Source organism: Schistocerca cancellata, chromosome 5, assembly GCF_023864275.1.
Source record: "Schistocerca cancellata isolate TAMUIC-IGC-003103 chromosome 5, iqSchCanc2.1, whole genome shotgun sequence".
In the NCBI taxonomy this organism is placed as follows: Eukaryota; Metazoa; Arthropoda; class Insecta; order Orthoptera; family Acrididae; genus Schistocerca; species Schistocerca cancellata.
Window position 1 is genome coordinate 120,979,671 of NC_064630.1, and position 11,852 is coordinate 120,991,522.

General features: G+C 41.9%; 1 protein-coding gene across 1 annotated transcript; it reads left to right on the forward strand.

The window, feature by feature from the left end:
- Nucleotides 1–6,677: 6,677 nt before the first annotated feature.
- LOC126187557 (plasminogen receptor (KT)) lies at nt 6,678–8,202 on the forward strand. The gene has a single exon (XM_049928711.1). The coding sequence runs from the start codon at nt 6,897–6,899 to the stop codon at nt 7,356–7,358; it is 462 nt and encodes a 153-aa protein (XP_049784668.1). The 5' UTR covers nt 6,678–6,896; the 3' UTR covers nt 7,359–8,202.
- Nucleotides 8,203–11,852: the final 3,650 nt, after the last annotated feature.

Here is an 11,852-nt window from a genome sequence, read left to right on the forward strand (position 1 = left end):
CACGATGGGCGCTGTATCTACAGGAATTTGATTTTAGTATTGTTTACATACAGGGTTCTTCAAATATTATTGCTGATGCTTTATCACGTGCACCTATGGGTTTGAAACAAAGTGCTGAGGAGGACTGCAAAGAAAACAATTATTGTTTGATGTATATTCAAAGTGTTGCGTTTGAAAATTTTATTTCGTCTTCGCTCCAGGACATCGCTAAGGAGCAAAACAAGGATCCAATCTGGAAGGACATTAAGGAGACATTAAAGCCAAAATTTATTTAGTTATGTAATATTTACTTATTAATATTATCCTTTATATTTGTCTGTATTTTTTTGGACGAATTTGATGGTATTTTCACCACCAATGCTGGCAAAAATACCATCAAATTCTAGCCCGTGGAGGAGGGGCATATGAAAGGTGGCTACACTGAGTCACAGCGCCAGAGATTGCGCCAAAGAGTATTATTCAGCCGCCTCCACTGGCAGTAGTTGTTCAGAGAATGTCGAGGGCAGTAGTAGTTCAGAGGTTGCCGTGGGCAGTGCTTGTTGAGAGGATGTCGATTGCTGTACTAGTTGAGGCCATGTCGTGTGCAGTTGTTCTGATGGGTTAGACAGCAGATGTTGTTCGAATGGGGATGTTGTAATGAGTGTATTTTTCGTCAATACATATGAAGGTAACAAAAATGTTTTTATTTCAAATTTCCTAACTAACAATGCCTCTTGGTCACAGGTTCAGTCAACAAAGCATCTGGCTTGTGTTCATGTATTAGAGTGTAATTCTGGTTTCTATGTGCAATTATAGTGTTTCTGGTATTTTTATTTACTTCAGTGTAAATGGTGTTTAAAATATCTTGTCTTATTGAGGAAGAACCGTGCCAGATGTGTACGTTGAATCACACTTCCACACACATAACAGTTACACTTGTGCTTTGTTGTTTCGTAGCTTTTTGTTTCGTAGCTTTTATAGTTGCTGGGGACTTAATTAATTAATTGTGTTAACGAAAATTTCCTTTCATTCTTTGTTGTTATTCTATGCAGTCAGATTGCGTACTAATACTACTCAGGGCCAACCGGTTACGAGACTGCGTAACCGGACAGACAGCTACTAAAATTAAAATTATTTGCATTTTCTTTAATTAAGCCCCCATGAACGCTGTACATTGTTTTGAAGCCAATGGGCGTGGCCTGCCGCTATCTTGCACTCCCCAAAACATTAGCAGACGAGTGTTTACAATTGCTTTTTCTTTTCTTATTTCTGTCGTGTGCACGCGATATTTGTTTTATATAGTAAATGTTACACTGTTTTAGTGAACAACACAGCATAAGGAACGCAACTTCAAACGTTTTTCTGGTCTTATATGCGTACTGGATACAGTAACACGACACGAAAATATGACGCTTCTGGCCTCAGTACTGTAATTTCTTTTTGTTTATACACTTCGAATAACCAAATGTTCAAATGTGTGTGAAATGTTATGGGACTTAACTGCTAAGGTCATCAGTCCCTAAGCTTGCACAATACTAAATTTACCTTATTTCCTTTGTGTCCCATAGATGTATGCAGGGACGATATAAACAAGCCAGCTGTCATGTCAACAAAGGGAAGGATTCGTTAAATTACGAAGGAGAAGAACAGAATTTAAGATTGTCAGGCCCGTTGTAATTGACACATCTGCTTTATTTTTAAATTGTACCTACCAAGTGACATTCAGTGTGGCAAATAACAGCAATTTACAGGGTAACACTACAACACAGTGATTAATGTAATGATCTAAATAGCCTGGACTTAGATAGGGAATTTTGCTTTAACAAATATGTAACCCTTTAAGTACTTATAATTTAACCACTTAAACAGGTGTTCCACACATTTTACTGAAGATTTAATTAACTACATGTAGTTACATTACTTTTATATTAAATTATTGCATTTTAAAACATTAGTCCCCATTTCCAGAATATTTCTTGCCAGGACTTTTCAGTTACTTGGGAATAACCAAACAATGAAAACCAAGTGTATTTCTCACCTCCAGAGAGCTCTTCGCGTGGGATTGATAGGAAATCTAAAGTCAAATCACAGAAATAAAATCATAATGTAAAACTTTACAGTGCATCAGAATTTCAAGTAGCCTATACAGGGTGTTACAAAAAGGTACGGCCAAACTTTCGGGAAACATTCCTCACACACAAAGAAAGAAAATATGTTATGTGGACATGTGTCCGGAAACGCTTACTTTCCATGTTAGAGCTCATTTTATTACTTCTCTTCAAATCACATTAATCATGGAATGGAAACACACAGCAACAGAACGTACCAGCGCGACTTCAAACACTTTGTTACAGGAAATGTTCAAAATGTCCTCCGTTAGCGAGGATACAAGCATTCACCCTCTGTCGCATGGAATTCCTGATGGCTGATGCAGCCCTGGAGAATGGCGTATTGTATCACAGCCGTTCACAATACGAGCACGAAGAGTCTCTACATTTGGTACCGGGGTTGCGTAGACAAGAACTTTCAAATGCCCCCATACATGAAAGTCAAGAGGGTTGAGGTCAGGAGAACGTGGAGGCCATGGAATTGGTCCACCTCTACCAATCCATCAGTCACCGAATCTGTTGTTGAGAAGCGTATGAACACTTCGACTGAAATGTGCAGGAGCTCCATCGTGCATGAACCACATGTTGTGTCGTACTTGTAAAGGCACATGTTCTAGCAGCACAGGTAGAGTATCCCGTATGAAATCATGATAACGTGCTCCATTGAGCGTAGGTGGAAGAACATACTGACGAAACTAAAATGAGCTCTAACATGGAAATTAAGCGTTTCCGGACACATGTCCATCTAACATCTTTTCTTTATTTGTGTATGAGGAATGTTTCCTGAAAGTTTGGCCGTACCTTTTTGTAACTCCCTGTATATAAGAAAATAGCGCTTGAATAAGGCTACTTACGAATGAAATGTGATTTGTTTAAACTTTAGACTACAATCAGAACGATTATTACACCTGTAAGCGACGCAAGCTAGCATTTTTTATCAAAAGACTTCACAACTACACGGAATCAAACCACCAGAAGCGAATGCTTTGGGGTAGCTAACGTGGCGGATCTTCACTTGGGTCGGCTTCAAGTTTGTGACGTCATGACAACTCCTCTTATTTTTACCTCCATGGTTCTGTTATGGCGTCAAGTCAAGCGCCTGCACATCAGCAGGAAACGAGAGAGCAAAGAGGGCTGTGAAGAAGACGTCCGCCAGCTGCACGCTGACCAACCCCTCTCCAGGACGACAACGCAACGGCAGCGACCTCTAAGTGAAGAGGAGATAAAAGTGCCGCGCCGACTAGTCGCAGCGTACTTCTATAGCAGCATCAAGATCACGCACTTCAAGACCAGCGACTTAGGAATTGTATGTGCTGAAGAGATTTCTTATTTGCATGTCGCCCTTTGCTTGCGACCCTTCTGTGTTATTTTCAAAGTTAAGTATTGTCATTGTTCATTTTGTAATAAAACTCAATACGATTTGTTTGAATATTGTCTAGCGTTCCGAGAAGGCATGCTTCCTAGGCCCCACAATTCGACGCCAAGGCAGGATTCAATATGTTCGAATTTACTGGCGATTTGGTAATTGCTCCTTGGAGAGGCCGACGACGAATTGCGCAACTGATTGTTGAAGAAGTTACTGTTGCCATTACTGACAACGCTGGAGGCAATGTGCGATCTTCAAGCAGTGCAAGAGGTATGTCACGACAGCTGAATATCCCACGGTACACCTTCCAAAAACTGCTGCGAACTGTTGTGAAATGGTATCCGTACAAACTTCCAGGCTGTCGTCGATGCAGATGGTAGTCACATTGGGCAACGTTTATAACCTGGAACGAAAACATGGTACGCAGTTACAAACGTTACCCTCATAGAATGAAATTTTCACTCTACAGCGGAGTGTGCGCTGATACGAAACTTCCTGGCAGATAGAAACTGTGTGCCGGACCGAGACACGAACTCGGGACCTTTGCCTTTCGCGGGCAAGTGCTCTACCATCTGAGCTACCCAAGCACGACTCACGCCCCGTCCTCACAGCTTTACTTCTGCCAGTACCTCGTCTCCAACCTTCCAAACTTTACAGAAGGTTCGCAGGAGAGCTTCTGTAGATTTTGGAAGGTGGGAGACGAGGTACTGGCAGAAGTAAAGCTGTGAGGACGGGGCGTGAGTCGTGCTTGGGTAGCTCAGCTGGTAGACCACTTGGCCTCGAAAGGCAAAGGTCCCGAGTTCGAGTCTCGGTCCGGCACACAGTTTTAATCTGCCAGGAAGTTTCGTTACCCTCACACTTTGAAATTGAAAAGGTGTTTCTTTCAACGGTTTATTCGTTATTTCTCTTCCGTATGTCCTTACAAATGTTTTCACAGTGTTTCATTGCCTTATTATGACTCGTTTTTCATGGGGGGCCCTCACAAGTGGCGAAAGTTTAGTTATAATCAACCTATGCCTACGACCGAACGGCTTGCCTAACATAGCGTAGCGAACCTTTCTCGTGAACTAGTCTATCAGTGAAAATTGTATCAAAATCTCTATAGCAATTCCTGATATTAGTCTTCATATATATACATAAATACGCGTCGGAGGACTTAAGTTATAATATGTATGTATATTTACAAATTTCTCTTTTTCAAACACATTTTTCTTGATAGTGCCAATCAGCATTTTACATCCTCTCTATTCCGGCCATCGTCAGTTATTTTGCTGCCCAAGTAACTTAAAGTCATCGACTGCTTTTAGTGTCTCATGGCTTGGTTCAAATGGCTCTGAGCACCATGGGACATAACATCTGAGGTCATCAGTCCTCTAGAACTTAGAACTACTTAAACCTAACTAATCTAAGGACATCAAACACATCCATGCCCGAGGCAGGATTCAAACTTGTGACCGTAGCACTCGCGCGGTTCCGGATTGAAGCGCCTAGAACCGCTCGGCCACCGCCGCCGGGTTAGTGTCTCATTTCCTTATCTAATTATATCAGGATCGCCCGATTTCACTCTACTGCAGTCCTATGTTTTACTTTTGTTGACGTTCATCTTGTAACCTCTTTTAAACACACTATCAGTTCGTTCAACAGATCTTGCAACCCTTTGCTGTCCCTGACAGAATTACAATGTCATCCGCAAGCCTCAAAGAATTTATTTTTTCTCCCTTAACTTTAACTCCGTTTCCGAATTTCTCCTGTTTCCTTTACTGCTTGGTCAATGTACAGATCGAATAACACAGTGAAGAAGCCACAGCCCTGTCTCACCCCACAACTATTGCGTCCTTTTCATGTCCTTAAACTTTTACCCCTTGAGTCCGGTTTCTGAACAAGTTTAAGATAACTTTTCGCCCTCATTTTATCCCTGCTATCTATACAATTTTAAAGAGTGTACTTCTGTCACTACTGTCAAAAGCCGTCTGTCAATCTACAAATGCTTAAACGCAGAGTCGCTTTCTTTGAATCTACCTTCTAACATAAGTCAGTATTGCATCTCTTGTTCCTACATTTATCGTACCCCATCTTTTCTTCCCCGACATCGGCTTCTTCTGAGAATAATTCGAGACAGTATTTTGACTTCTATACAGACCAAATTTTAAGATGATCAATTTGACCGTTTCCAATTTCCAAGTGTTACAGCCTAAAATGCCGTGTACCGCTTGTCATTTATTACAAAATATATTATTATAAGTAATACACTAAAGTTTTATAGCAGTATTTGGTGCTAGATTTAAAAAGTCTCCTACTCACTTCGTAGTTTTATGACTACGGAGGCAGTAAAACATCCGGTCTGATTATGTACCTTAAGAAATCGTTTTCCCCCGCTCCAGATAGGCTGACTCTCGGTTTTACCAAAACGACCGTGAAACTTAAGTTTCGAAGATAATGAAGTGACAAATACTGACATACGGAAATGTTTCTTGGAATAATCGCCGTATTATTTGCGCTTGTCGTCTTCGCGTAGTCAACATTTCGTGAAACCGACTTCTGACGCAAGATCTTCCTGAGAGACCGGTAGCATCAAACCGGTGCACTGTTTCTGCGTCGGCTGCCGGTTTTTCCATCAGCGCCGAATGACTCACTGCTTCAGAGCGCTCGCCTCGCAGTTTTGCAACGTTTCACAGAACTTCGCTTTGCAGGCATCCATTTGAACACCGCAAATTCCTTCACGTATTTATACGTGCTCCAGTTCCTTTTGCAGCCGAATACACATCGTACAGATAACGGTGACATAGCTGGGGTGAAGTTTGTGACGATTTACTGGTAGCAGATTTCTGTTGCCGTTTCGTGGTGTTTTATTGAGTTAATGACCTGAAAGGGAATTATACATATTTCGCCGCTCAGCTACACATTCGTCACTACAGCAGTCGACATAGCGGTGCGACGTTATGAGGCTACGCAACCGTGTAGCAGATCATGTATACATCTTCCGTCGAAACATAGCGATAATTATACGAAATTCGACTGCAGTGACATTTAAATACTTAGAAACTTGACGCCAGTGCTATCTCACGGTGCCAAGCGCAACTATGTACACCGACGGCTGGCACGATCGACTCTAGAGGCAAACCACTGCGCCACTGCCATCTACACGTCAGCTCCGAAACTAATAAGCAGCGCAATGACAAGGAAGCTACGACGCGTTGTGCGCCTGCGCGAGATAGATGCACTAAGGCAGGTAGTACCGCATATCACTTCGCGCTGAACGGTGCGGGCGTGACACATCTGATCGAGTGGCATCACTTCTTTCGCTATCTGTGTTCGACGCTGCCGTGTATCACTTATCGCAAGTAAGCGCGCGGGCTGAGCAGCCGATGCAGTTTTGAAATCAGTGTTCTCGACGGTTTGCGATTGTGCAGTAACTCCGCGCGTAACGCTGAAACGCTCGTAAAATGGGCGGCTTCATCTCGAGATCCATGGACGCGAACTTAAAGAGGAACCAGGAGTTCATGACAGAAATGAACAAAGTCGCCGTCGAGCGGAATATTCACATGCAAAATTTCATGCGGGAGCGGCAGATGGCGATGCAGATTGCTCGGGCGAGGGAGCAGTTGTACTGGTTCGGCTCATTCTACATCCTGGCTACCATGGGGATGGTGGCGGGCTACCGGCGTAGCAGGAAATCTGGCGTGTTGGCGCCGCTGCTGCCGCTGACGTTCGTTCTCGCGTACCAGGCGGACATGGCTTACGGGAGCAAACTGCACCGCATAAGAAGCGAGGCAGAAATGATAATGAACCACGAAGCCGACCTGCTGGATCTGCCCTGCGGCTTACCTTCGGTCTCTATAATAGACCAGGCGCGCCTAGACGACGGCGAGAAGAAGAAGCTCCATCCGTCCGTGCCTGCTGTCTGAGTGTTTTTCCTTGCAATAATATTCCTGTACGGAATGCGAATTCTGCCTTTCCCTCTTACAACTTTCGCTAATTTAATGCATGTGTGTGTTGATGGGAGTTAAACACGCAGTGCCTAAGGGGCGCGATTCAGTATTATAGTACTCGTAGTTACTTTGTTGTGTGGAGGCGTTCATCGCCACGTCTTGCAATAAATTTCGTCGAAAGCGTACAACAGTAATTTCACATACATCGTTGAATTGTAATGTTTGTAATATATTCGTTGTTAGTGCATGACAAGTGGTAGTTTTTATACTTACAGAATTTTTATACTCATTGAAGTACAACATTAAACGTTGTTGAATGGCAGCTATTACTCAACAGGACAAGGCATAAATATATTATACAGTCTGAATTTCGTCTGTTGTTGTTTTATACGAGTTTAGAAGTTTAAAATGTTGTACGTAGCTCTCTTAAAGTGGGTTCTTACATAGTTTACTAAACCTATTTTATGAGCACATCATTTTACAAGTGTGTGTAGTTGTCAGATATAATCTAGTTATATCTCGTGAACAACGAAGGAAATATATTCGTAAGTCGTTTATTAAATATATTTTACGAGCATAATTTTATAGTTCTGAAATTCTTTGTTATCTGCCGTGCACGTCATTGCCTATCCACTGGTCCATATTACCTTTTTCCACTCTTGATGTTTACATTAAAATCTACATCTCCACAATGAACTGTGCTTAGAATAATGTCGTGACAATAACAGAAATTAAACTAACAAATATATTCAACACATCAGTGTTCTCTTACATTGATATCCTGTACATAACAGTACAATAAAAACACAGTTTCATGTTTCATCTCGTATTTATTAGTGTTGCAAAATTGTGTACTTGGTCATCAGCGTGTTGCTGCCTAATGAATATTCCATGCAAAAAAATCTGCACAAACAGCAAATATTTGTGTAAGTGTTTGTGTGATTCAGAAGGCAGAAATGTCCAGACAGCAGTTTTGTCTGTTGCCATTCATTAGTCAGCATGCAAGCTGGCGCGTTGGATTTACGCTACGGTCGAATCGATATCGACTGCCCTGCTGATCTCCAGTGTTTGTATGTGAAACGAAAACTTGACCTGCTTGTATATAACCTGCCCCAACAAGTGACTGAGTGACTCGGGTAATAGAGCGGTGTCCGTGTATGTTGCCGCATACGAATGACTTCTGTCAGTTACGCAATTTTTTTTTTTATTTTGGTGCGCCACAAGCACCCGATGTTAAACGTGTTGTTTGGAATAACGTTTGCTTTGTTGATCATTGTTAGAAAACACTGCTAGGAAAAATGAAAGCCCGAGAAAAGTAAGCGTTCTGCAATGTGGAGCATCATGCCATTGACACGCGCGTTTATGTATCTGTTAAAATTTACTCCGAATTCATTCATTAATATCAAATTTATACAACATCAGCAAGAAAAACGTGAACTGTAAACCTAACTATTTGATAGCTTCCTGTTAAAATATCACTTTAAAGAAACACCAGATAGTATGATATTATGTACTGTTGAATGCCATGGAAATTTGTTTTTTGTTTGTTAAGAAATTTTATTTTATCAAAAGAGTTGATTCGGGAGAATATCTCAACCGTTGTAACATTTATTTGTTGGATGATGACACACAACATTTCCCATGGCTATGACGTTAATTGATACGTTTGATTTCGTGATTTTCAGTAACATTTATATATTTTTGTCCTGGCGTGTTTTGCTATCGAATAGTAGCACGTTCGAATATTTATATCCCTGCTGTCGACTCAGTTACATTTGTCATAAAAAAGAAGAAGACATGCGAAGGCGATGAAAAAAAAAGTCTCGGTGGTTGTGAGACTGTCAAGAAGTCCGACGAATTTGTAAGAATCTGTATATCATTTTAATGAATAACTGTATAAAAGAAAATAAGAAGGTGAGTTAAACAAATTCTTTAGACTTGCATTCATTATTTTGTGACACTATTTGAAGGGCTTATTTCAATAGTGGTACAAGTCCGTTTTTGTTCATTCCGAGATACAGAGTCCTAAAGTTAAATGAGCGCTGAAAAATCTGCAGTTGAGATACCAGAAATATTCAAGTATTGTTTAACTCATCTTCTTATTTTCTTCTTTACAGTTATTCATTTAAATGTTATACAGATTCTTACAAATTCGTCGGACTTCTTGGCAGTCTCACAACCACCGAGACTTTTTTTTTCATCGCCTTCGCATATCTTCTTCCTTTCTTATGACAAATATTCAATTATATATTTCTGGTATCTCAACTGCAGTTTTTAAGCGCTCATTTAACTTTAGGACTCTGTATCTCAGAATGAACAAAAATGGACTTGTACCACTGCTGAAATAAGCCCTTCCTTTTTATACCTCTCTCCAGTTTTGCTAGCTCCAGATTCGCAGTACAGCAACATAGGCTTAGTAAGTTTGCCCAACGGAACTGAGTAAGTCATAATAACGAAACATAAAAGCCACTTACGTTGATAAACGCCATGCTCACTCCAAAGAAGCCACACATACTAAAAGATCAAGTAGACGCCACGGATACTCAAACACCTGTATTTATGCGGAATAACAGACGGAAAAATTGAAAAGAAGGTAAGTAGAGGCATATTTTAATGAAACGAAAAATGAAGAGAATACAGCGTTCGAGGCAGTTTCAATTTAGGGCAAAACAATTTTAAAAAAGCGCCTGATGCCGAATCAGTACTTCCAATAATGGGCTTGTAACGGCTCTCGGTCTTTGATGTACTGCATTCTAATTAAAACAAAATTAAAAAGAAGTGTTACGCACGTAAGGCGAACTGTCAATTGTGTTAGGAATCTGATTTTCCTATTGGCTCCTGTCTCGGGTTCTTAGGCCGACGTTCATCTAATGATGTTACTGACGTTTCGCCAGCACAAGTGGCTGGCATTGTCAAAGCTTCACCCTACATTGCCGGTGGAGGAGCTCCCCCACCGGCAATGGAGGGTGAAGCTTTGACAATGCCAGCCACTCGTGCTGGCGAAACGTCAGTAAAATCATTAGATGAACGTCGGCCGAAGAACCCGAGACAGGAGCCAACAGGCAGTTTGTCAACAAGTGGCCACGAAAGCCTTAAAATTTTGAATTTGATTTGCCTCTCCAACTCTGTTCTACATTACTTTGAAACTGTATTTACTGGAGGGACCTACAGTGGAAAAGAACAGCAGGTAATGGGCAAGGCCAGTGCGGGCTGCGCCCTGCACTGTGGCACGTGACGGTCGCATCAAAAATAGCGCTGCGGTTGTTACGTAAGGGTGAGTACCTAGTTAGCGATCGCGCTGCACGGCCCCTTCAGTTCAAGGTCGGCAGGCCGCTCGAGGGACACCGCCGGCGTATCGATGCGCCCTGGCACCGCACCGGACACTCAGGGAGTACGCGGAAGTTCTCGCGAGCGGGCGTGACGTCACGGACTGCGCACGCGCCCGGCGCTCTCCTGCTTCAGGAACCGTGCCAACAATAGGGGCGGGAACACGGGCGCACGTGACGTCATCCGTGACGATGCCAGGCGATGACGTCACCAGCTTCCTCCCAGAGTGGCCACACACTGAATGTCAAGGGCAGTCGAATACGTTTCGCAGAACGTGGGTCAAAGCACTAGTGGTTTGTCAGTAAGCTGAAGAGCAAACAGCGTTTGTTGTGGAGAAAGTGGGCTTCCACGAAGACACCCTGCTGCACAATGTTGATGATAAAGACGCTGCTGCCGCCTCGGGCATGGATGTGTGTGATGTCCTTAGGTTACTTAGGTTTAAGTGGTTCTTAGTTTTTCTTAAAAGACATCATAGTCGCCGTTGACTGTATAAAATATTCATTATTACTATTGCTATTGCTATTATAACTATCACTATTGTCAGTGCACTTGAACTTGTACGTCTGATAGATTATTAGAATGACTGGGTGTTGTGTGACGGCCTTAGGTTAGTTTGGTTTAAGTAGTTCTAAGTTCTAGGGGACTGATGACTTCAGATGTTAAGTCCCATAGTGCTCAGAGTCATTTGAACCATTTTTTGAACAAAATTCTTATACACTTCTAAAAGTGATTTTCTATGATTTCGCTAAGCCTCTCGATTAGCCAAATGTAACACTACGTGGCTGATTGCAGTGAGACAATAATATGCCTTTAGCAATTGCCGTATAATCGTGTATTAACTATCCAAGTAACGTACACATAACAAACATTGAGTGTATAACCATCAATCCTCTGGGCTGCGGTTATTTTTTCTTTTTTTTTTGGTCACCTATAAAATTTAGGTCTTGTGCGATGACACGTGTCAAAACTGACCAGCTATTTACATCAAAAATGGCAATGTTAGAGGCTTCCATCCACCCCTTCTCCCCCACCCAGATAAATTTCTGCACATGCCTATATGCACACCATCAAAAAACAAGATACTACAATGAGAGATGTAACTCCACCAAATCACCGTTTATACTGTATATTATGCTACAATAT

Excerpts from the sequence above, each read along its gene's own strand:
- LOC126187557 (XM_049928711.1), top strand. The coding sequence starts at position 6,897 with ATGGGCGGCTTCATCTCGAGATCCATGGACGCGAACTTAAAGAGGAAC.